Genomic DNA, 27,670 nt, shown 5'->3' with positions numbered 1-27,670 from the left:
CAACCTTTTGTAAATATAGTTGTTTAAGTTTTCATTATACTGTTTAACTATTGATGAAATTTTGTTTGAATTTGATTTAGGAGTTCATTTGATGTGCCAGACAGGATAACCGGTCTTGCTGGCCTACAAGAATTACAAAATCTGAATCCAGACAGACATTGGAACTTTTTAGAGGTACTAAATTATTGTTAAATATTCATATTTAATAAGGTATAAAACACAAAAACTGCAGAGCATGTCTTAAAATCAATCGTGCATCACAAAAAAAGTTTTTACAAGGGTAATTGCATTTCCTCAAGGCTTAATTATGTAAGATGTATAATTTTTTCCAAAAATATTGCATATGCCAATTAATATCAATTTATGAAGAAACTAATCTAGTTGGCTATAGGTGCCCCAGAATCCTTCATTACAAAAGAGAGCAAAAACAAACAATTAGATACAATTTCTTGTGACCTATTTTCCTGAATTACAACACCTAGCAATGTTATGTGGTTGACATGTTCAATGAAAGTTAATGATCACATGGCATTTAGGCAACATACTATTTTGTCTCATGAATCCGATTATGCATGCTATGCCCTGTCACGCCAAATGAGGTACCACTGCCAAATGAGGTACCGCACTTAATTTGGCGTCTAAGGCGTCTAATTAGGTACTATTGCAAAATGAAGTTCTATTGTAATTTTGTAAAATACAGTTTATATAAAACAAACATATTTAAGCCAGAATTAAACTACAATATGTATTCTGTGTTGTTACGCCTGTTATTAGATCAAGCTATTACATTAAATTAAATATAAAGCAGAAAATAGTTATCCTTTTTTGATTTTCGTCGAATAGATCGAAGCGGAAGTGCTTCGGTCATGGTCCGCAAATTATATGATACGCCTTGTGTGCCAAAATGTTTTTACTGCTTTTAGTTGAATCACCGCGTGTACAGTTAAAACCAATAGATTGTGCTGCAGTGCTGATTTATTCTATAAATAGTGAAGGCTGCAAATGTGTAAATATAGGCCTAATCTACTATTCCATCGATATAGCTAATTAAATTACTGTATGTCAATAAATAAAAAATATTAACTTACAGTAGCATCCCACTCTCATCACCCCACAAAGTATAAAAGTGCATGCATGTTCCATATTATGTACGACGTATGAATTGATGGAACGAACAATCGAGATGAAAATAACGCATGCAATCTCCATTGCAAAATTAGGTTCCATTTAAGTATAAATTCTAATATTCCCGACCTCAAAATAATTAGTGTTATAACTACGGTAACTGTATTTAGCTTCCTAGAATTTCGTCCACCCCTCCGAACATGTTTTCAACATCGTATGAACAAACAAGGTGACCGACTTCATTGCAAAATTAGGTTCCATTGCATTATTGCGAATTTAAGGTTGTTTCCGACTTCGAAGTAATACTTACTTAGAATTTCGCTCACCACCCCATTCCCATCCAAACTTGTTTCCCACATCGTAATATGAACAAACGAGATGACGACTTTATTGCAAAATTACGTTCAATTATTTGCGAATTCACGTTGTGTTCCCAACCTTAAAATAACTGTATCATGTATTTAGCTTGCTTAGAATTTCGCTCACCACATTCCCATCCAAACTGGTTCTCACATCGATATGAACAAATGAGATGACAACTTCATTGCACAATTATGATCCATTATTGCGAATTTATGTTCAAATGTTTCCGACATCAAGGTAAAAAGTACCAACTGAATAAAATATCTAACATATTGCAAAATTAGTCTCTATTATTGGGAATGTTTCCGACATCAAATATTGTTAAAACTTGATGAAAATGCTGAACTAATTAGGTACCATTATTTATTTATTGTGATATGCATGTTCAACTGTTACAATCTATTACGGTACGTGACATGAAAAGATTGATAACAAAAGAGAACAAGGCAATATCTCATCTTTTAACATTTAGATAATGGAACCAAATTTTGCAATAAAGACTTTATTGCAAAATTTGGTTCCATTATCTAAATATTTCCGACCTTATGAGTTATTGTTTTGATGAAACATTTTGATGAATTTCCCCTCGACTACATTTAGGCCTACCATCCCTTATTTATTTATTATAGGTCACACACACATGTGTAACAAATGAGATGATGAAATTATAACGAATATCCAACTAACAATTTGCGACTTAGGTTCGCCATAGTATTGCGAATTTATGTTTTAATGTTTCAGACATCAAAGGAAATATAGTGTTATACTGTAGGTATAATAAGTGACAAAAATGTGATCATGTAACTAATATTTTTAAAGAACTTATAAATAAAAAACATAGGCCTAAATAACATTGGTCATATACATTTAAAAAAACGGAATTGATTAAATAGTAAGCAATGTTAAACAAAAAAATATATATAATAATCAGTAGAATAACAGGATACATTCATATTCAACGAATAATCATTTTAATTTGAAAACATAAACATAGAAATTCATAAAACCGAACAAAATAATAACGGGAATAATGTACCGACGAAAGGAACGTCAAATCAAAATATTACTAGAAAATAATGCAGCAATAGCGTCCCATAACTCAAACTCTATAAAAACGCTTTAGAGCCAAAGGCAAATTGTCCCAGACCATGTCCGCATAACATGCAGACGTGACTTCAGACACTTTCCTTTGGCGCTAAAACGAGTAGTCTTCTTTTCCAGCTGCTTAGAAAGGGATCGGTAGGCTTCCCATCATGCATTTCGAGTTTTCTAGATTTTTCGATGGACAGTGCCTTTCGTTTTTTACACTAAAATAGTAAATTTTCGGCGTATTTTTCAGTTATAATGGTTTAATTTCATACAATGAGTAAAGGTTATTAGGTTAGAAATACTCCGGTTAATAATTTTCAGTTTGTGTTTATTTGGAAATAAGTAATATCAATATTTATAACACGATTAGCTCGCCAGAAACGTGCTGCCAAATTAAGTGACCTAGCCTTGTGCGATACAGGCCACGCGAACTTCATTTGGCAATGTCACTTCATTTGGCGTTACATGCCCTAAGTAGCTTTGGTCCAATTTTTGTTTTATGTAGTCTCCATTTAGGAAGCTACGGTGTCCTGCCTTCTTTGGTTTAAATTTCTGTAGTATCCTCTAAACTTGTCTTCTCCTTAATATCATGCACATTTTCATTGTATTTTGACGAAATCTTAGTGTGAAGAAATCGGCATTGTAATAAGATTGTTTTGTGTTTCATTCATTTTAATGCTTTTTCATCTGTGAAGATTTCTTTAAATTCATGTGTACATTAGTAGCAAAATGCGGGAAATAACCACCTAGATGTACAGCTATACACTATTACTATATGCACACCAAAAATACAGCAAATACACAACATAAAAATGTTGACAATATTTTTATTTTTTCAGGTGAATGTTACATATGAAGAACTTCAATCAATGAGGTATTTTGGTTGTAATGAATTGAATCAAATTTAACATGATGTCATCAAAATGAAACACATAGATAGCAATTTTAGAAGGGAATTATCTGAGCAACAACATATTAAAGTGTTGAAGAAATTTGGGTACATAGAATATGGATGCAAGCTCTTCTAAATGTCATGAACTATATGCCGCAAAATATGAAAATTATAATTCAACTGGCCATATGATGATGTCACAACATCCAATGCGCAAAATTTATACATGAATTTGTATCTACTGTAAAATTCAGCTTCAAGTTCCAGAAAACGTTTTAATCATGAAAATCACTTTTCCTTCTGATGAGCTATAACATATTGAAATTTATTGTAAAGATGAAAATAAGTGACCCAAGTTATTCAAGCTTTTGAACATGATGATGTCATCAAAATTTATAAAATGGTAAATCATGCGAAAGACAATTGATTGACTAAGACCCCATTTACACTTACGATTTAGGCCGGCCCTGGGTCGGCAATTGATAAGTGTAAATACTCCAAAAAGTTAGGCCGGCCCTGGGCCGGACGCAGATCTGGGCCTCCTCTCCAGGTAGGTTCAGGAGCGGCTTTTACGTTTTTGGCCGGCTTACGCAATGAACCGTGAACAACGTTTGACCTTTTTATGAGGTTGTTGTTATGACGATCCGACATTCTCGGTACATACCTTCCTCCTTGAACACGATCTTGATATTTTGTAAAAAGAACCTCTTCATTATCCTCATCTGTGACTTCTTTCAATAAAGTATTCCTCCGCTTGTTTCGCATATACATAAAATACAGCCATATATTATATATAAAACAGTGGGAGTTCATTTTGTTTTTAACGGGACAAAAAACAACAATACAGTATAAATATAAAACGGTCGGTTCGCGCGGAAAGTTGAATTGACGATCGAGAGAGAAAAATGTAAACAAACTGTACTTCGTATCCCAGCATACAATGGTACTTCCGATAAAATTATTTACGACCAGTAATCTGTGTCGCTAGTGTAAACGCTCTGGGCCGGCCTAAAAGGTAAATATTTGCAACCGGCCCTGGACCCAAGCGTAAGTGTAAATGGGGTCCTAGACAATATCAAATCTTGCAGAAATTGAGGTACGCATAAGTGGAGATGCGCTCTATTAAATGTGATGAGCTATGACGAAGAGACAAAAATCCTATATTTTATATTTGAGTGGCCATATGATGACGTCACAATGTCCGGTTAGCCATATTGATGCATGATCCCATATCTACAACTCATCACCTTCCATGTAATAAATATAAATGTCACCGTTTACTTTAGAATCTGTGACTGTTTAAAAAAAGACATAAATTTTACGAATTTTTCAACTTTTTCATAAAAAACATGCGTAAAGCTTGGCTTCACATCTACACATCAATGTCAATCTTTTTACCAAGTTATACAAATTTATTTTCACAATTATTAGATATAGGCTGTCTACAAAAATCGTGGAAAGAAACAAGAATAACAAAGAAGAAGAGTTCGGGTTATCCGCGCAAACGCCACATGCACACACATTAAAATATTATTATGCTATCCTATGACATGGATTAAATATGTTTACAGGGCTGAATTTTACCAATTTGGTGTCATAAATCATAACAGTATTTACGGAATACACTGTATATGTTATATACAGTGTAGCATAGATGAAATTACGAGACCTATCTTTTAATCCAATTTTTAACATAATAACATCATTGAAATGTAAAATAAAGATAGCAATTTTAGAAGATAATTATCTGAATAATTACATTAATGAAAATTTGAAGAATTTTAGACACGAAAAAGCGAGATGCATGGTATTGCGATGAATTGTTATGAAAGAGATGTAAATCTGACTTTTTAAATTCAACTGGCCATATGATGATGTCATGACATCAGATAGACAACATTTTTATAGGAATTCATATCTACAATTGAACAGCTTCCATAATAAGTTTTAATTATGCGGGTCACTAATTATTGTGAGGAGCTATAACAGATTGAAATATACTGTATAGACGAAATTAAGTAACTCTCGTAATTTGTTAATATGATGACGTAATAACAATTAAAATGTTTTTAACGCATGTGAAAGAGAATTGATTGAGAAAGAACATATTAAAATCTAGGGCGATGGCAATGCGCTCCATTAAATTGAATTAACTAGCGCTCCATTAAATTGAATTAACTAGTATTATTATTGTACATTTAAATTGCTTCCAATATTTCAATGCTTATTGTTTTTTATTTTGTAATCTAATTCACATTGTGATAGTCTTTTAAATATTTTATAATTAAATGAATCCTTTTGGCTGTAAACCTCTGATATTGCCATTTTACATGTCTTCCATTTTGGTAAATACATCTATTATTGTTTATTATGGTATTGAATCATCAAATGCAATTTTTCTTTATTGCAGATCATCTAGAATAAGTGATCTAGTTTATCCCCACAATACTGTTCTTGATGACAGTATAGGTTGTGCAATTTGGTTTGCAGCCAGGGGTCAAGACAAGAATTTTTATACAAGTCCATCTAAAGTAAGAACCTCATTATTATGGTTTTTTTAATTTTTTTTATGGTCATCTTTAAACTCTTGCCAAACATTAAATTCAGGTAAGTAATGTTCAAGTTGTACAAAACGATGTGTAATGTCTCTGCTAGTTGCAAATTATCAACCGTCGGAATAAGGTGTCCAGATAACTCATTCATGATCCCATTAGTTTTAAGTTTGATTTTTGCTTGCATTAATCTTGTCGTCAGGTTTAAAAGTTGATTAATCACTTTCTTTAACATTGTCCATTTAGAGAACTTCTTAAGTATTCTACCAATCACATCGGTCGGACTTGCAGTTACGGCTGTAACAGCAAACAAGCGTTAAATTCTGTGGAAACAAGATTTGTTGCTTCTTCGTCGACGGCATCTTGCCTTGAACATTTTAATTCACTATCTTGTTCCAGAAAATCAGGTCCACTCGTCCACTTTGATGTCGTGAGTAATTAGAGAGTTGTCAGTCCTCGGCTTGCTTCATCACTTTGGTTATCTAAAGAATTGATGTAGAGCCAATCATCAACATTAGGTAGTACAACTTTACTATCAGTCCAAAAGTAATCCTTTATTGGTACTTTAATATCCATCTCGTTCTTCAGGATATGACTCACTCGTGCTGATACCACCACTTCCATTCAACTCAAGATGAGGTATCGTAATCTTATTAGCAGGGAGTTACTCTGGCCTTGCCAAGCAAACAGGAGGCAACTGCCTTCCCATCTCCATCAATCAATCGCAAGTAGGAGCATTGACCATACGCAGTTTCACTCACACCAGAAAACTGATGACATTCTTCAGACACTGCTTTAAATTTGATTGGTTTGTAACAGCGTGGTATGCTTAGTATAAATACAAGTTCTTTATCTACCATTTCTCCCATTTGCGCTGCTCTTCGGGACCCAACTTATCTTCCCAATCAAGATTCTATGCGCAGACACTTTGAAGAACCGTCTTTGCAACAATGAGGACGGGAGCGATAAATCCTAATGGATCATAAATAGAGCATATGGTCTTGAGAACATTTCTTGTGGTAGAGAGATAAGCATTTAGTTGTACTCTAAATTTGAACTCATCACTTTCGATGCACCAAGAGATACACCTAACACTCTTTCAATAGATAGAATGTCAGACTTCATATTGATATTATATAATAGTACAGGAAAACTATGAAATATGGTTAAAAAAGTTGCAACAGAATTTATTTCCCCACAATGCATTTCTATAGGTCCCTATATGAACATACTAAAAGTCTAGAAAATCCAGGTAGGAGAAATAGGTTTTTAAAACAAAATGGCCACAAATGGCGAAAATTCCTAAAAAACATAAATTATATATCTCTAATAACCACTTTATAACAGTTTTTACAGCTTTATATATTTCTTCACAGTTTCGAAGATCTCAACTACAATACATACGTTTAATTAGAAAATGGCCGCAAACACACATGTTTATCTAGATATATCCCTATTGTTATAATATAGGACAACGCAGTTCTATGCTTAATGCATAGGACTACGGTGTCTAATAAATCAGTTCATTTACATATACACTGTCATACCAATATACTACAACTACTGGTGTTGGCTAGGCCCAGCCTAGCGATTGTTGATACTAAATATTAATAAAAATGTTTTGTTTCCATTTCGTTGTATGGGCATGGTGGTCAATTTAATGTCAACCTGGATTTTACGAATCCCATGTTTTACGTATGCCTTTTATTGGTCCCGTACCGTATAAGGAGGTTCTACTGTAGAATATACCACTTGTGACAGGTGTCATATGAGTATAGTTATAATAGCAGTACTACTACTGATACAAGTTGGCTTAATTATTGATAAGATAGATTAAAATTACTATATAATAAATTAGAAAGAATAAGGAATCTTGTGTTGAGTTTATACTCCTATATCACTTAGTATGCTAGCAAGTGTGGAAGGATCAGATATATCAGCACAGCCAACTTGTTTAACTCTAAGCAATTTGGTTGTCGGAAAGTTTGTCAACTTCTCACTACCTGATTGACCTGATAAATTCAAGCCACAAAATTTCAATGTCATGCATGTCCTCCCAGTTATTATAAAGAATTATTTTCAGCCAGAGTATACTTGGGTTTTGGGGGCCAGAGAACTACCAACAAAATGGGCTCATTGTTCCATAAATTAAACAGTTTTTTTTTATTTTGTATGTGGTCGATTTATCTCTTTGTTGGTTTATTGCAGGTGGTACTTGTTGGCATGGGAGCAGATGAGCAACTGGCCGGCTACTCAAGGCACAGAACTCGCTTTAGGTACATGTAAAAGCCTTAATTGTGTTAAAATATAGAAACATTACTATTGATTAATCTCTCTCATCAGAGCATTGAGGGTAATAACAAATTGCTAGGCAGGAAGTCAATGAAATCGATGTAGCCTAGGCCTAGTACGGCCCTGAGACGAAAACACTTGATTTACAAAACAAAATTCACACAATAGTCCAGTAAAAGTATAGTTAAACCTAGAACAAATTGTAACAGAATAATAATTTGTGTCTGTGTGGTTGATCCAATCATATCCAAAGTTTACCAAAATCAAGAAGGAGGAGTTAATTAGCATAAATTCAAAATGGCCGCTATTTACTACAGTTGAACCTCTGTGAACGGCCACCTCAAAAGCCTGTTTGTTTTTCCTATCTAATTAGTGCATTTGGTACCTCTGGTAAGCGGCCACCTCCCATAATTTTTACTAAAAATTTGATTTTTTTAGCAGTCCCTTAATAGAGGTGGTGGTCCTTTAAAAGAGGTCGTCACTTACGAGAGGTGGGGTTGTTAAGAGAGGTGGTCCTTTAAAAGAGGTGGTCACTTACGAGAGGTGTGGTCTTTAAGAAAGGTGGTCGTTTACGAGAGGTGGTGATCCCTTACGAGAGGTGGTGATCCCTTACGAGAGGTGGTCGATTATGAGAAGCAGTGCCTTAACAGAGATGGTTGCTTACGATGTGTGGTCGTTTTAGAAAGTTGGTTGCTTATGAGAGATGGAAAGACTGATAGCTAAGTAAAGATCGATGCATTTGCACATGAATGAGACATTTTTGTAAAATATATAACATTTTCTACATTAGCTGGCAATATTAACTACATAAGCTGGGAGGCAATTTTCGTTACTACATAAGCTGTTGACTGTTTCTACATTAACTGGTGTTGATTTTTATTTACTACATAATAGTCCAGTCAATCCAGTGATATTTAGAGGTAAACCCACCACAAATTGCAATAGTAACGAAACATTAATTTTTTTCATTCCAAATGTAGTTTATAATGACATATTAAAAGTCACCGAAAATTGAAGCATTGGAACACATTATTTTTTACGTAATCTCAACAACTATATAGTGATTTTATTCCATAAATATTTTGGGGTAGGGGGTAACATTTATGCCCATACCTTGTGGTTTTATAATCCAATCTCAATAATCTTGATATCAATGTGTAGAATATATATTTCTTTCTAATATGCAATTTAAAAAAACAAAATACAACATTTATTTATATAACTAGAGGTCAAAAGGTTATTAAGCCTTTTACAAAAACTCATTATTTTCCTTAAAAAAATTATTAACTGTAATATTGTGCCATAATTGTATATGCATTTAATCAAAATTGTGTTTCATCTGTACCTATCGATATATAAAATAGGAAACATGATGTTAACTAGAAAAATTTTAAAAGTAATGATGTACTATTCTTATTGAAATTGATTCTTGATCAAATGTAATGTAAACAATTTTGGGGTAGGGGGTAGCGTTTATGCCTATAATCCATTGTTTTATAATCATATCTAAATAGCTTTAGTACCAATGTGTAGAGTATATATATCCTACTAATAATATACATTAAAAAAACAATTAATACAACAGTTATATGTAACTAGAGGTCAAAAGGTCATTGACCTTTTACAAAAACTCAAATTTTCTTAAAATAGCGTAAAACTAAATTATGTTTATATATATTATATTTATATTTTGGAAGTATTTGGTGCAAATAATGTTTTTCCTGTACCTATTGTATCGTCATGAAATAGGAAAAATGATGCTAGCTAGAAGAAAATTGAAATTCATTAGCCGTATGTACTATTGTTGATTAATTAATGAGTCTTGATAATTTGGAATCAACTCATGATTTACTATAGATAGATTTTTGATAATTTTATTATCAACGAATGTACGTAATGACAAGTATTTGATCTTCACAGGGTTGCGTCTTCTCTCCTCTCCTGTATATTATATATACGGATGACTGTAGGAGCAAACAGGACAATAGTCATCTTTTCAAATTTGCTGACAACACTGTATTGCTGTCTCTCCTTCAAAATTCACAGGACGGTCATGGTTCCGCATAAGATGATTTTATCCAATTTTGTGGAAACTCCTACTTGGAACTCAATGTGACCAAAACCAAGGAGATAATTGTAGATTTTAGGAAGGAGAAAGGACGCAGCCCTCTGGTATCCCCCACAAATGATGAACCAGCGATATTGTCCATTCCTTTAAAGGGGGGTTCCGGGTTTAAAATGAATAGTAAAAAATGTAAAATATATTTGTTTGTCTCTTGAACGGTAAAAGTTTCAATTTATATAAGTGCCCAGTGAAGCAGAACGAAGGCTGTGAAATGAGGCCAGATTACAAGTGCAGCTACGGCAAAATCACACTGTGGTTACAGAATACGAAATTCGTGAAATGGTCAATCTTCCGACGACTCGTTATCATTAACCATATCAATTACTTTTGTAAAATTATACTTATCTTATGTAATTTTAGTCGGTCTTCCCATTTATAAAATCAATTTTCTATGAAAATCCATCAAAACAGTGAAAAATTAGATAAGTTTGCACTTTACGTTTGCCGATTTTCGCACTGACTTAGGGAAAGCCTTCAAAATCAATGAAGCGTAACGTATACAATCCTGCACCACCTGCTGAGCGAGGAGAGCGAGACGACGATACACGTGCTCTCTCTGCCCATGCCTGGCATCGTCACGTGATAAGCAGATACAGTATACAATACCAAACTGGTCGGGTCGAGTATACCCCGTCTATATCACAACATGAACGATGTACAGTATTTGATTGAAGGTCGACTCAACCTACCGGAATGGTATAGATAATATAGCTCGAATGAAAGAGTTGGAATATTTGTAAACATAAGTACAGTATTGCTAATTTTAACAAGTGTAGCCTATAGTAAAAGGCCTGGTAGTATCAATTCGCATAGGGTCTACTACACTAGCTAGCCGGATCGGCTAGGCTAGGCTAGCTAGGTCTCCTTCCTACTACCGGTCTACTTGCTTGATGCAGTATCCGCTTTTTTGGAGAGTAAACTAACTAGGCCTACTTATTAGACGTGCGGACGGCGATCGGACCTTGTTTTGCCTCAATATTTACAGCCGATTTTTGTAGAACGTTTTAGGTTTAGGCCTAGATTGTTTAGGAGTTTGGTTTTGATAGGATGGGTTTGGAATCCACTGAGTTTTGTTATTTATGGGCCAATCGTTTAGTAATAGGCTAGCTAGGCCCATGAATGATGGCCGGCCCCAATGCAATGTTTTAACGTAGCCATCGTGGCATGGAATCCCTAGTCAGAAATGGCTCTCACCCCGGCATGAATAAAATGATTTAGGCTAGGCCTAGCCTACTAGTACGTGAAGCCGATATACAATCTGTACTATTAATTCGAGGTATAAAAATAGTATAATTTATGACTCCGTTATAATCTGTACTAAATTTTGTATTTCATTAAATGTCAAATAAATATATGCTACTACTGTTATTATTACACTTTAGGCCTAGCTTAGCAAATCTACAAAAAAATGTATTTCACAATGATCGGGTGGTCATCGTTTGACAGAGGAGAGAGAACATAACGTACAAGCTTGACGTCGCGAGTTTGGAATCCACTGATGACGTGATTTTGTGAATATCTCATGAATATTAATGAGCTTCCCTAAGCTGCTGAAAAACAGACTTTCCATGAATTTACCCTAAAATGTATATGAAATTTAATTTTTTTAATTTCTCGTTATTACTTCTTCATTCTGACATGTCTATATTGTTATAATGTTTTTTATTTAATAAATAAACGATATTTAAAAGCAATTTTAAACCCAGAATCCCCCTTTAAATACCTAGGTACTATATTTGAGGACAATCTCAGCTGGGAATTAAATACAGAGGCAATAGTAAAGAAAGGACAGCAGAGACTTTATCTGTTAAGGAAGCTGAACCATTTTAATGTTGATAAAGTAATTCTCATGGTTTTTTATAATTCCTTTATTGAGAACGTTTTAACTTTTTTCCTTTATATGCTGGTTTTTTAGTCTTAGGGTCAAAGAGAGAAACTCACTACAAAGAATTGTTAACTTAAGTTCTAAATTAATAGGTTGTCAACTTCGTAGCTTATCTTCCTTGTGTGACATGCAAACTCTAGAAAAAAGTAGAGCTATATTCTAAAAAATGTTAACCATGCCTTGTTCAGTGATTTCGAGCTCATGCCTCATGGGCGTCGCTTTCAATGCCCGGCATGTAGAACAAACTGGAAAAGAAATTCGTTTTTGCCAGTTGCCATCTGACTCTTAAATTCTTGAACTTTGACTCTTGTTATATTGTACTGTATATTGTGATATTTTTGTATATTTTGTAAGATCATTTTAATCCAGACCTTTTTATTTGAATTGCTCCGTGTGGGATGATATTGTTTAATCCTTCAAATAGAAAAGGACTCACAACTTATATGTCATCAGTATCACTTTCTTGTTCGGGTATTAGTACAGTGCAATGCCATTGCATTCACCACATGTAGTTCTAGTTACCTCTGAATGCTTCAAGGAGATACTCAGGTTCTGACTTTAAGTCTGTGTGTAGAGGAACCATGTTTCCATCATCTGATCTTCCATCCCCAATCCTCGGTACACATATCAACCCCACTCCATTGCTAAAAGATAACTTGAACTTGAACATGATGTTAAGTACCTTGGTTGTGGTAGGATTATGAAGTTGGCGATATGCGAGGTTGTACTTGTAGATGGGATGGAGTCAAAGGCATTCCACGTTGTCCAGGTAGTCCATTGTACAGACGCATTAAACCATTTTCTGTTTACATCTGAAGACTACAGCATAATGTCAGAAATAAGTGCAATGACAAGCTTTTTTTAGAGCCACTTGTTTTCCAATTCCGAAAACTCTGGATGTTGTGTCACCAGTATCGCATGAGCAAACAGAAGGTTATCACAGATGTCTCTCAAAAGTACTGTTTGAACCAGTTTGATAGTCCAGCATCTCAGCTCCAGTCTAAAGAATATCACAAGATGTTTTAAATGCTTGACTGCAGAGGAGCACTAGTAGATCCGTGTCATCAGATAATGACAGATGTTTTCCTGTTTGCTGATTCAATGGTTTTTTGTACTATCCGAAAGAACATCTGCATCAGCAGCTGCATTCACTCATTGCCATGTTGTTTAAATACTAGTTACGAAGATTTATAAATTGTTGTTTGTTACAGAAAGTGATCCTATTTTGTGGAACATGTCACTGGTAAAATGTACAGGGACACTACCACCTCACCCGCCTTACCATGTGCGCCGTCTTTGGTGGATGAGCCGCTTTCATAATTATCAAAGACTATGCAGAGCAATATTTTTTACAGATCTACACTATTCCATGGAATGCTGTGCAGTAGAGCACTACCATCTAAAATGTAGGCCTACTGGACATCATTCAGTGAGTTGGATGTATTAGACTATTCAGAAGAAGTTTTTTCCATGTGGCATCATGTTGGTTTATTAGCTGAAAGTATTTGGTAGTTTCAAAAAGTGTTGGTGGATAACAAAGTCACCTCGAGTCTCCTCTGGAACTGTAGGATTGATGCACACATATGACTTTATTGGCAGGATCTTGAATACATTGCAAGACTTTCTGGCCAAAATATTCAATGCTTAATACCACATTGCTAATATTCCGAGTCACCTGCAGTAACTCCCGTGTCAATGGTATGAAGTCTCTGAGTCGTAACCAAATGGATTTTTCAATTGCCATTGTGTTCCTGACGTGTGGCCATAAGGTCTTATGTTGGCCGCTGCTGAAGTAACGCCCTGATACTATTACAAGGCATTACATACATTTCAGCGCAGATTTGGTCTGGATGTACGCATTCCTATATTCTCTTGTCAAACCTCTGGTTTTCTTTGAGGCTTCTCATAGAAACTTTTTCAATCACCAGGTCTGTTGACAATCCAGCCCAGATGGTCCGAACGTCATACAACATGGAGGTCATTGTCAAACTGCTGTTGAACATCTTTGTATTTCTACTGGTTAAAAAATCGTTAAAATACTTATACATCCCAATATAAATACTGTAACCATGGCAACACAAATGCCATCTGGAAAAATGGAAAGTAGATCATCCAGAAGCAACAGGAATGGAGATGTCACTCATCTGCATCTTGAACTGGTCATGTGTATCGCGTTGGACTGAAATGTTCACCCCAGGGTATCCCTGTGTGTATACCATTGTTGTTTACAGCGAAAACAACATTTTTAGCCAAAATTGACACATTATGTTTTGTTTTTCCACAAAAATGACATTCTAAATAAAATGTTATGACTATAAGTTGGATATCACTGAATAGGAAATTTAATAAGCTTTCGAATGACATAAATCCCACTTGTATATAATGTATTTTAAATGGTTATGTAATTAATGGGGCATATTAATTTTGACTTAAAATGACCTTTATTGACCTCTGACCCCTTGACCCAATGCTTGGATTTTCGGTGACTTTTAGTATGTCGTTCTACACATTATATAGAATTAAAAAATACTAGCTTTGTTACTATTGCAATTTGTGGTGGGTATATCATTAGATTGACTGTACTATAAGCTGTTGGTGTTTCTACATAAGCTGGAGGTTTTACTACATAAGCGGTGGGTTGTTCTACATTAACGGTTGTTTCGACATTAGCTGGCGTTTTCTACATTAACGGTTGTAACAAGCACCTTTCTGTCTGAATTTTGCTGTCAATTTTAAAATAAATTCAAAGAAACTTGTGTTTTTTCTTTTCAGGTGGTAAAATAGAGCCAACAAAATGGTAAATTTGGTTACTGACTTTTATGTTCACAAGTATCCTTGAACATGTGTCTCCAAAAGAAGTAGTCTGAAAGCAGATGGGGACAGATATAGGGACAGATATAATATATGTCGTGCTTTGTTTAATCCATAGAGCTGATGGATGGCAAGGTCTTGTTCAAGAACTTGAAATGGAACTTAATCGGATACCACAACGAAACTTGGCTAGAGATGACAGGTAAATATAATAAGGAATAGAAAGATTACCGTTTGAAAGTTAATCATTAGGGACAGATAACATGAAAATGGGTCCGAGCCAAAGGTATTGCAGCCATCTAACAGCACAAAGGTTGCTATGGAACTTCTTGCTGTGTTAAGAACTGTTGATTTGACCCAATTAGTGTCTATGACTTGACATAATTGCTTCAATTTTTTATGTACACCTTGTACTGCTTTTTGGTTGCTGGGCACTGTAATGAATTGTCTACTTAAATACTAATAGATACTCACACGATATTGTAACAATCTTGATATGCTCTTTATTCACTAACGATAGCGAAGTGTACATGTAGTGTCTTGATACACCACGCTTACGTAGTAATAACATTACTCAAAAGTGTAATCAGTTTCAATCAAAAAACAGTTTTATCAAAATCCAAAATTTTATATTGTTATTATGTAGCATAGAGATATATGCCAATATAACATTAATATAAGATTCAGAGGTTATTGCAAATTATCTGTTCATGTCATATTTGTTATACCAAGATGTCCTTCATGAATTCTGTGCAACATATCTTTTCGCATTGCTTTAGGGATAATTAAACATTCACCCTTCAAAATTATGCCGTTCTCAACCGATATTTCCTCTCTACAGGAATGGTAGTTTCTAATAAATTTTGGAACTTTTTTAGGAACATTCGGCCATCCGTCAATTGCTATTTTCGCTAATAACGCAAGTTCCTCATCCAGCGAAGTTTTCAGTTGTATCTCTTTGTCTCTTTCCTTAGAGAAAGTGACCATATGTATAGTCTGTTCTAAATCGATTGAACAACATGTCTGCAAGCATCATTCCTTTATCTGGTCGGTATACTACTTTACAATCATATGGCTACATACATAACTTTAGTTGCTGCAACCTCGGTGGTGTGTTTGCCAAGTCCAGGGCCGTAGCCAGGATCTGTCAAGGGGGGGTTCGGACACTAAATATTTGGGTAAAACCCCCTACCCTCCCCCCCCCCCCCAGCCTGATGCGAAGCGAATTTTGTTAAATGACACCCCTAGATGGCCGGAAAAGACACTCTCGTGCAGCATGCTATATAACCAATGAGCAAAAAGATCGTACTTTTTTCCGCCTCCTCAAACACGTCGATAATTTAAATGACGATAACTATTTGTTGCCGTATGTTAGATGTGCGTGCTCTGTGTGGAACCGCCGATTGTTTGATCATTTACTCCGTATTTTGTTTTGCGTTCAAGTTCAATGCGAACGTATATCTAGGAGCAGCCCCGAAAAAAGCACACTGGGTGAAGGCAAATGCTATTTGCTAGCTCTATCTATAATATTTATTTACAGCAATTTGTTGAGGAATATAAATATGTAAATAGGTGATATTGATACATTTTAGTACGTATCGGCTGGTGGTCTAGAAAAAAATAATCGGATGCCATACTGTGAACTACATAGATATTATAGTGTAAAATATTAATATTCACTATAATCCTCTATGATACATTATACTTCATAGTCACACATAAATACTGATGTACGTCGGAAGGCTATATACTTTATGCATGCTGCCTGACTGCCAGCGATCTAAACAATTATAGGTACGCAGTTGTCTGGCGGTGTCCTTTGTACGAATCGTTCGTGCGCCAGCTCGCCATGAGACGCGTCAATATCATGTTACATGCAGGGACCAAACATTTATTTTTCAGGTTAAAATCGGCAATTCATTTGCAGCTTTTAGAAATTTACAGACACGTATCACTAGTTGACGCTCATACAGAGAAGAAGGTTCACGAACAAGTTTACGAATTTTTCAATTTACAAACAACTTTTTGTACTGTGGGGCACGTATTTGGAGGATTTTTGGAGATGAGGGTGAGGTATTGGGCATGTCGGGGATGGGGGTTCGCAGTTGGTTAAGGGGGGTTCGCTGTAAGGGGGGATTCGCCCGAACCATAAAAACCCCCCCTGGCTACGGGCCTGAAGTCCTTATACTGAATGTTTTCAAGCGGTTTATGATCCGACTCAATGGGCGCGTTTATACAACACGCTATTACACGCATATTCAACACGCCTACGAGAAGTGTGTTGTATAACATTGAAGAGATTCCGTGTAATGAGATTTTAATTGCAAAAAAGGCTACTTGGCTGAATCCTAAAATTTTTTGATTCCCGGTTGCTGTTGCCGTGTTGGAAGTGTCCTCAGGGTATTGTTTTGACCTCTCGTTAAATATAAGTATGTGCTGTGAAAATGTTGACCAAATCTAGTAGATAATTGTGCTTTTTTTGCATATTTTAACTGATTTAGCACTTAACATTAACGCTAATTAATGTTGGCATAATTTGGCAAAATGTAGCTTAGTTGTATCCTAATTCTAAAACATTTTTTTTTTAATTTCAAAGGCAGATTTAAAAAATCAATAACTGAATAAACTAAATTTTAAACGAAATCATCCGTTTTATTAAAATCCTTAATAAACTAATATTAATTCATAATGCATGCGAGTATATATACAACTTAGGATTATGAACTATGGTATAATACGGTATTACGATTTAATGTATAACTGCAAGGTTTTTGTGGGGTTGACCTCGGCCCGTGCAACACGCTAAAAATTAAAGACGTGTTCAAATTTAGGGTGTTGTATAAACACAGCCATAGACAAAATATTTGCCGTACAAGAATTTGTGAAAACATTTCTCTTTCAATGTTCGTGTAGCGCCTCTCCGTGTCATTTGCTTGCGCATGCAATAGGTTTGCCGTTTAGCAATAATACTGCGCCTAAACCAGCCTGGGACACATCAACTTGAATTATGGTCGGTTTTTCTGTGTTGTAATATGTTAAGAGTGATATCTCTCATTGGTGGCGCCAGTGGGTGGGGGGGGGGGCTACGTGGGCTGTAGCCCCTCGTCGGGGAGCCTAGCCCCCACGTCGGGGAACGTGAGTACTTTTCGTCGGGGAATATAATATAAAGTAAAAATCATTCGCGTTCACTTCGTAGCTTCAGCGACTAGAAAACCGCGAAGTTCCATTTTTGTTAGTACGTCGGAGGGCTATTACACTTTATTATGCATGCATTATTGCCAGCGATCTAATAAACAATAGGTATGCTCTTGTCTGGTGGTGTCCCTTTGTACGAATCGTTTAACATTGGGCCCGGCAGTTTACGCGTGATATCATGTTCCACCCAGGGACCAGAATGTGTACTGTAGTTACTTTCCAGGCGAAGTTTACTGACGCGTTACGTCGTGTACTGTGTATCGACAGCAAAAGGGTACGAATTATCTTCACGATCTATTTTATTGTTCGTATGTTCAATTTTTTAATTTACGATTACCGTGGGGTACCTGAACCTGAAATAGACGTTTTTCACTGTATGCTCGGCCTACATTACTAAACAAAAAACATGCCATTTTCGTTTAGCCAACATCTTATTATAGCTAAGTTATTACATTTCCAATGTCCTGTATGTCATGAACTGCTCGTACATCGAAATTCCAGATTCACATCTGGGAAATAAACTGATTTCCCCCCGACGGAAAATGGTCTACGCTTGTGGATGCATTCCCCTCCAAATTAAAGGTAAAAAGGGTAACTTGTTTAGGCCTCTATGTCTGAATTTTTTTAAAGTATAGGTGTAATTTTTGAAGACCTGCATCTCTAGTTTTCAAAATTGTCTTAGCTCAACCGTCCCCAATTATAGAGCTGGTCATGTATACTTACTATACATTTTGTTTCATATTTCGATGTACAATATACAGTCAGTGCATTGAACCTAGAGCTCTATTTTTTTCCATTTTTTTTTTATATCCATGGTAGGGCTGGTTCTGGAGACGTACCGGTATATATCTTGTTTTATGCTTCGAAGTATAATAAGTTAAATTTCCGGGACCTAGCAACTCTATTTTTCAGAATGTTCTTAGCTCCACCCCAACCATGGTGGGCTGGACCTATAATTTCGTTTCATATTTCAATGTTTTGCAGGGACCTAGCAGCTCTATTTTTGACAATTTTCTTAGCTCTGGTTCTGTAGACTTCTAATTTCGTTTCATTTATCAATATGGGCCTATATAAGTGCAATTTCCAGGTACCTAGCAGGTCTATTTTTCACAATTTTCTTAGCAGCTCAACCCTAATGGTAGGGCTGGTCCTGGAGCCTTATATATTTTGTTTCTTTTTTTCGAAATACTATAATCCAATATCCGGAGACCTAACAACTCTAGTTGTTTAAATGTCCTTAGCTCCATCTCAACCTCGGTGGGCTTGTTCTATCTCTGATATAGACTTGTAATTTCGTTTTATTTATCAATGTATAATTGCAATTTCTGGGGACCTGCAGCTCTATTTTACAAAATCTTCTTACAGATCAGGCCATGGATATCGCGCATTTACAATTTTCGCACCCCCAAACAGCAACCTGCCTACGTCTCTGCGATTATAACAATATACCTCTTGGCCTGTGGGTAGGTTTTACGTTCGCGTATATTTTCTATGATAGGCATATTGAACTTCATTTTTAAATTTGAAAGAATGGATTTACACAGTCATCGTACCGGACCTCTTGCAATGTGTTTTTCACACAGTATTTTATTTATGTACCATACAAAATTGAAAAAATTGGCTACCCTAAATCTGATTAAAACGGCCTCAAATTACGCTTCCGGGGGCTACCCCCCCCCCCCCCACCTGAACCCCCACCAGGGGCCCTTGGCGGCCCCCTGGCCCCCAGCCAAGTGATGCTCGCTTCACTCGCATATTAAAATGATGTTATTGCCATCACCATCATGCACACACACTTGGTGTTTTTATTTCATTCACTGACAATGCGAACAGCTTCATACATCTCGACTTTCATTTGTAGAAGTTATAGTTTGAGCAAGATCTTCAGCTCTCATTTCCTCTAGGTGTTAAGACGCTTTTCTATCCGATTTTTAGTGGAGTTGATTTTATGACGCAGTTCTGTTCGATTCATTGCTGCTGTAAAGTATCGAAATGAATTTGTGGTGGTCTTTTGATAATCTAACAACTTCGGGATCGTTATAAAGCAAGTTATTATGAGATGACTTGACAGTTCCAACAACAGTTTTGGTGGCATTTCTCAGGCAATCAATACACTTCTTGATGGTGTCATTCTGGTTGATCTTGTCTGAAGGTGTCATGATACCAATTGATTGCGCTACCAATGATTGATATTCCATTTGCGACTCCTTACATGTTGATAAACGGGCACTATTAATAATTGGGGTATGGTTATTAGGTTTGAAAGTTAGGTGAATATTTTTTTAATTAAATCGAACAAATAACCTTGTGATCACTGTAAACTTTAGCCCAACTAGCCTGGGTGCAGTACAAATTTTGCGGGGAAAAAAGTATAGGAACATAGAGTATACCATATAGAATGTCAGAAAAAAAAATAGGCCAAAATTTAAAAGTGCCGTAAACAATTTTCCCCAAACACACACAAATGCCTATTAACACACACAAATACCTATATATAGGGGATAGGGAAAACCAATTCACGTTTTTTGTTACTTGGAGTTGTGTTATGATGATTAAAATTAGCTGAGGCTTACTTTAATAACTACTTCTCATAGTGGTGAAATTAGGTGCTCTCTCATCTAACTGGTACCGCTTTGTTAGCACATTTCCGCCACGTCTATAGGCACCATTTTTATTGAAATTATATTGAAAACCCTCTACACCAGCATATAGTACCTAGTTCATCTAACCAAATGTGCTGAGTAGAATTTCTGACAGAGAATTATGAAATAAAATTGTGTACATATCATCCTTACCCTTACACTGCTGACACGTATGTGTTCTGCGCGCTGAATTAAATCACATCAAAATGTCCAATTAGATTTGCCTATCTTCATTTTGTTTAAAATTCAAAATGTTAATTACAAATGTTAAAAATGTTATTTATACATGATTACCAGCGTTAGTTAAATTCAGCACAGCTCTGGTAGCATAGGTGCCAATAGTAAATTTGTTCACTGTCCCAATATTTATTTATTGTTTACATTTTCACTGTCTGTTTTTTTTTTTTTTACTCTTAGAATAATAGCAGATCATGGCAGAGAAGCTAGATTTCCATTTTTAGATGAAAATGTCATCACATTTCTGAACCGTTTACCAATATGGATAAAGGTATAGACAATTTTTGTTTGGTAAATAATCATTATTTACCTCCGCCAAGGAGGTATATGTAATCGATTGCGTGGGTTTGTATGTTTGTTTGTTTGTTTGTTAGCAGGATTACTCAAAAAGTAATTACAAGATCTTTAGCAAAATGAATATACAGATAGATATGTGGTCAAGGACCATTCCATTAAATTTTGGGACCATGGTCCCAATTCTGGACCACTTTTTAGTATACTTTTTCAGACCTGCTAGTGTTAAAAGATAGGGCAGCATTTTTCCAAAAGCCGGCGAGCAGTCTTAAAGGCCAGGTGCGGGCAAAACATTTCTATTGATCATACATTCCAATAATTATCGATCTATAGTTTCCCCTATGTTTCATAATTTTTTAGATTTTATTTGTGTTACACGAGCTTGTTGAAAATAAGCACTTTCTTATCAGTTAGTTCAAATTACACAGTAAAATCTCTATACTTTTGTACACAAATTTTTGTAAATAGAGAGGCATTTTAAAAAGCTATGAAAAATAAACGGTGTGGTAAAAAATGTTATCAGATGACTAAATATAGGTAATATAACTTGAATATTACATTTCTGATATTTTTATTCAACTTCAGATTTTTATTTTCATGCTATAGCAAAAATTATCCACCGTATGTCCACCATCTTTTTTCACAGTCTAGGGAGTCACCAGACATGTTATTACATTAGGTTAACTACTTAACTACTGAAAAAAAGTCTTCCTGGTTTTTATGGAAGAATTTTGCCAAATTTTGTATTTGACCATATTAAGGAAAATTCATTTTTTTTTCGTCTTGATTTCTGTTACAAATATTTGATTTATGTACAATTAACCAAATATTATATTTAAAATTCATGCCTGTATCTGAGCTTTAAAGTAACAAATAAACTGAAATTGCATTTTCTCGAGTACTACTTATCCAAAAAACTTCATTTTTGTACAAGAGGCAAGAGTTATATTTTGTGATTTGTAATTTTAAAACATAATTTGATTTAATGTGCACCTTTTTTAATGCGAGTAGCTTAAAAAACCTATTTCTTTTAAAATTCACTCGTTTGATTTTCACGTTGCTGTTCTATTGTTAGTCAACTGAAGCTACAGGGTATTGCTGTTGAAAGGCTTGTTACATAACCATTACACATGCTTGTAGTGAAATTAGCCTATATCACAAACAGCATTAAGACACACAATATATTATATATATTTTTTCCCGGAGAAATCTTATGTAGGAGAATTTTACAGTAGGCGGAGGTATGCACTCTCGGAGTGGCTTTCTAGTTTTAGGTTGTTTTCGTGGAAGATTGTTAATTTCCTGGTGAATTTTTTTATCTTTTTGTATATGGATGTACTATCCGAAATAAATTAAATGAATAAACATTGGTGCTAATTATGCATTCATTCAAAAGACTACTTTTTATAATAGATAATTTCAACAATAACATACTTGTGTTTTTATGAATGAATTTTATATTTTTTTATTGTTGATATAATTATATTGAAGTATTATATTTTATCTTCATGTGCTAGTAACTGTGTAAGAGGGAAATACAGACTTCTTGCCATTGGTATAAGTTCCCTTTTGTGTTTCCTTCCAACTTATACTTTGTATGTTACACTTTTCAACTACTTACTCCCCTAAGGATCACCTTATGTCGGGCTGCCAACTACTGCACTATTTCGTCTGTCCACGACAGTGGCTGTGTGAGCTAGTACACCTAGGTAACCCCTACCCCCGTATCGAAGGCTGTACTAGGTTTTATAGTGCACATGAGCATTTTCTGTACACTGAACGGTTTATAGTCATTATCCAAGAAGACTTGTTCCACCATAGAGCAAGTGAGCTATGGATTACAGTTTCACTTTCTTAACTGCTCATCCACTTTTTTTTGTTAATAATAAGATTTATCTTTAATGCTTGTAGCATCATTTTTGTATATATTTTTATTGTACTTTTTGTAGGTTAACTTAACTCTACCCCGTGGAATTGGTGAGAAACTGCTGCTTCGATTGGCAGCTGTAGAAATGGGATTAGGACTATCAGCAACACTTCCAAAGAGAGCAATTCAATTTGGGTCAAGAATTGCAAAGATGGAACAGAGAAAAGAGAAGGCTTCAGATGTCTGCAGTCGTCTTTCTGTTAAATGAGAAGCATTGAATATTTTTTGAAGATTGTTAAAAGAGTTTTTTTTTTCATACTGTCCTAAAGTCAAATGTTATATGAATTCTTCATTATTCAATTTTGGTTATCACAAAAAAAAAATACCTGCCATTATCAGTAGTTATTAAGCAGTAAGTAAGATATCCTTTAGAGAAAACTGTGCCCCATCACCAATGGCACGAGTATTATTAAAGTGTTTTAGAAGTAGATAAGAATGCCACTACTGCAAATATATAGATGTTTCAATTTTACACTATAGCCCTTCAACAGTGCAAGTAAGAGTACTTGGACACAGTGGTGGCGCCAGCGGGGGGGCTACGGGGGCTCTAGCCCCCCGTCGGGGAACACTGGTACTTTTTGTCGGGGAATATAACATACAGTAAAAAACGTTCGCGTTCACTTCATATAGCTTCAGCGCCTAGAAAACCACGACGTTCCATTGACCGTGAGAGTACGTCAGAGGGCTAATATGCACTTTTATGCATTCATTATTGCCAGCGATCTAACTTGCTACTAAACATTAGCTAGGTACGCACTTGTAGTAGAGCAGTTAATGACATGAGCTGTGCATTTTATTACCAAAGCATGAAACTTGGCACAAAGTTTCTTTGATGTATATAGATTCAAAATATCGGGGGGTGCCAAGTGTCCAACGTCCGGTATGGCGGCCATCTTGATTTCAAAATGGCCACCATAAAATCAAAAAATGTTCATATCTTGGCCACTATACACATTAGAGACTTAATTCTGGTCTCAAATTGTTCACAAACTATATATTTCTATTTGCTCTAATGAAATGTTTCGTCCAAAAATGACCGGAAATGACGTTTCTTACAGTTGGACCTTTGACCTCGTATTTGTATATCTCTGTAACTACTGGTCATTTTTAATCGATTTTGGTGTCATTTTGTTCAGAATAAATACATTTATATTTGTAGTAATGGAACATTTTCACATAAAATGACCGAAAATACAATTTATGACCTTTGACATTTATTTATTGATTTTTAATTATGTGAATATACTGTATGTGGTTTTTGTTGGTCTTAAATGCACCTCATTTTGAACTTTTACCTGATAGGCATAATTATATTAAATGATTAATGGACTTAAATTGTATATAGTACATAAAATTGGTAAACATTGTGCTTGGTGGTACCATTAGTTCAACGATGTTGGCACCTTCTGATTCGCTGAAAGTTTTAATAGTTTGACAGAGGAAATAACATACATGTTATGGAATACCGTAAAACCTCAAAAAGGTGATAGTATTAGCTTCTTTTCGAGATAGACTGTATTTGAATGTCAAATAATTAGTATGATGATCGTGTTTATATCAATATACTGTATTATTAATGACCTTACAAAGAACCCTTTATATTTCAACAATTAAGCCTCAGTTTTTCTACAATTTATTGTTTTCCAAGTGGTAGGCCTATTTTGATTGCATCTTCTTTTTGTATGCTTCCTGGGTTAATATGGTCCTAACCCTCCTTCTTTGTCTGTAGATGGTCTTACACCCCTTCCTTTATCTGTGGATGGTCTTATACCCCCTTCTGTGTCTGTGGATAGTCCTATACCCCTTTCTTTGTCTGTTGATGGTATTACACCCCTTTCTTTGTCTGTTGATGGTATTAAACCCCTTTCTTTGTGTGTGGATGGTCTTACACCCCTTTCTTTGTCTGTAGATGGTCTTACACCCCTTCTTTGTCTGTGGATGGTCCTACACCCCCTTGTTTGTCTGTCGATGGTCCTACACCCCCTTCTTTGTCTGTTGGTGGTCTTATAATCCCTTCTTTGTCTGTGGGTGGTCTTACATCCCCTTCTTTATTTGTAGATGGTCCGACACCCCTTCTTTGTCTGTGGATGGTCCTACACCCCCTTCTTTGTCTGTGGATTGTCTTACACCCCCTTCTTTGTCTGTGGATGGTCTTACACCCCCTTCTTTGTCTGTGGATGGTCTTATACCCCCTTCTTTGTCTGTGGATGATCTTATACCTCCTTCTTTGTTTGTGGATGGTCTTACATCTCCTTCTTTGTCTGTGGATGGTCCGACACCCCCTTCTTTGTCTGTGAATGGTCCTACACCCCCTTCTTTGTCTGTGAATGGTCTTATACCCCCTTCTTTGTCTGTAAGTAGTCCTATACCCCTTTCTTTGTCAGTGGATGGTCTTACACCCCCTTCTTTGTCTGTAGATGGTCTTACACCCCCTTCTTTGTGTGTGGATGGTCTTACACCCCTTTCTTTGTCTGTGGATGGTCTTATATCCCCTTCTTTGTCTGTGGATGGTCTTATACCCCCTTCTTTGTATGTGGATGGTCTTATACCCCCTTCTTTGTATGTGGATGGTCTTACATCCCCTTCTTTGTCTGTGGATGGTCTTACACCCCCTTCTTTGTCTGGACCCACTACTTTGATTGATTAAATCAGACATTGTTTCTTGTATGATTAGGAGACCTTCAAAGTGAAAGTCCACAGGTGGATGCCTAAAAAGGTCTTGTACAGAACAGTATATTGTCACTAATTTAAGGATTACTTGAATAATTATATTGAGATGTCTTTTACGAATTGATTTTGTTCGGATTTTGCTAAAAAATCAATGACTAGAGAAAATCGAGGAAAACGATTCAGATGAAAGGTTTACAGCAAACGCCCATTACCATAAAAATGGAGTAGGCCTACATTTTTTTAGATGCAACGAAAATGAACAAGAATTATGAGTTTCTTACTAATGAAAGTAAGTCTACTGCACAAATGCAGGATAAGTTTGTAGTAAGTACTTTGAAAGACGGTGTTCTCTTCTCTTAACTCATGAAAATGAGAACTTTCCGAACTTGTCTCATATGCAACATCAAAGAGGCCAACGAAAGAATGCTACTTTACATCAAAAATTTTTCCAAATGGCATCTAACAATTCAATTCAACATATGGTATAATACATTACAAAAAAAAGAAAAGATGAAGGAGAGAGGACCAAAACTTTTATCTAACGATTGACACATCACAGTTAAGCAAACAAGTCGGCATAGATGATCGCTCAGTGATCTGTCATACTTTATGCCTATCCTATCACATCAAAAAACAAAAATTCAGAATAATTAATAATTCCTGGTCATTTTTGCGTTAAGTTTCATTATTTCGGTTAAAAAATTAGGTGCATTTATACCAATGTAAACCACATACAGTATGTTCACATAATTATATATGTCAAAGGTTATAAATTATATTTCCAGTCATTTTATGTGAAAATGTTTCATTACTACAAATATAAATGTCTCTATTCTGAACAAAATGACACCAAAGTCGATTGAAAATGATCAGTAGTTACTGAGATATACAGATAAGAGGTCAAAGGTCAACCTGAAAGAAACGTCATTTCCGGTCATTTTTGGACGAAACTTTTCATTAGAGCAAATAGAAATATGTGGCTTGTGAACAATTTAACACCAGAATCAAGTCTCTAATGATTATAGTTGCCAAGATATGAACACTTTTTGTTTTTATGGTGGCCATTTTGAAATCAAGATGGCCGCCATACCGGACGTTAGACACTTGGCACCCCCCGATATTTTGAAATGATATACATCAAAGAAACTTTGTGGCAAGTTTCATGCTTTGGTAATAAAGTGCACAACTTGGCTATTTTTATGGCGTTAACTGCTCTACTATTGTCTGGCGGTACCCCTTTGTACGAATCGTTCAACGTTGGGTCGAGACGCGTGATATCAAGTTTCATCCAGGGACCAAAATGTGTAATGTGGTTATTTTCCAGGCGAAGTTTACCGACGGTTACCGAAGGGAACACGGGTACTTTTTGTCGGGGAATATAATATACAGTAAAAAGCGTTCGCGTTCACTTCGTAACTAGCTTCAGCGCCTAGAAAACCGCGACGTTTCATTGACCGTGAGAGTACGTCAGAGTGATATTATGCACTTTATATGCATTCATTATTGCCAGCGATCTAACTTACTACTAAACAATAGCTAGGTACGCACTTGTCTGGTGGTATCCCTTTGTA

The 27,670-nt window shown here is 35.6% G+C and overlaps 2 protein-coding genes across 4 annotated transcripts in view; both read left to right on the top strand.

The window, feature by feature from the left end:
- Positions 1 to 8,364, top strand: part of LOC140052381 (asparagine synthetase domain-containing protein 1-like) — a 143,559-nt gene extending 135,195 nt beyond the window's left edge. For 2 of the 3 annotated variants that reach the window (XM_072097971.1, XM_072097970.1), the window contains 4 exons: positions 81 to 174; positions 3,417 to 3,451; positions 5,880 to 6,000; positions 8,230 to 8,364. In XM_072097971.1, coding sequence (XP_071954072.1) covers positions 81 to 174; positions 3,417 to 3,451; positions 5,880 to 6,000; positions 8,230 to 8,307 — 328 coding nt within the window. In that variant the 3' untranslated portion in view covers positions 8,308 to 8,364. Of the gene's footprint in view, positions 1 to 80; positions 175 to 3,416; positions 3,873 to 5,879; positions 6,001 to 8,229 lie in introns of those variants that run through there. The other variant, XR_011845622.1, reaches the window with a different exon arrangement.
- Positions 1 to 26,876, top strand: part of LOC140052382 (asparagine synthetase domain-containing protein 1-like) — a 260,219-nt gene extending 233,343 nt beyond the window's left edge. Inside the window, exons 2-4 of the mRNA XM_072097972.1 lie at positions 15,253 to 15,336; positions 21,389 to 21,479; positions 23,452 to 26,876. Coding sequence (XP_071954073.1) covers positions 15,290 to 15,336; positions 21,389 to 21,479; positions 23,452 to 23,637 — 324 coding nt within the window. The 5' untranslated portion in view covers positions 15,253 to 15,289 and the 3' untranslated portion in view covers positions 23,638 to 26,876. The remainder of the gene's footprint in view (positions 1 to 15,252; positions 15,337 to 21,388; positions 21,480 to 23,451) is intronic.
- The last annotated feature ends 794 nt before the right edge of the window (positions 26,877 to 27,670 follow it).

The sequence above is a fragment of the Antedon mediterranea genome, chromosome 6, assembly GCF_964355755.1.
Source record: "Antedon mediterranea chromosome 6, ecAntMedi1.1, whole genome shotgun sequence".
Taxonomy (NCBI): Eukaryota; Metazoa; Echinodermata; class Crinoidea; order Comatulida; family Antedonidae; genus Antedon; species Antedon mediterranea.
Note: the sequence above shows the minus strand (reverse complement) of the source record. Positions and strands in the feature narration are given on the sequence as shown.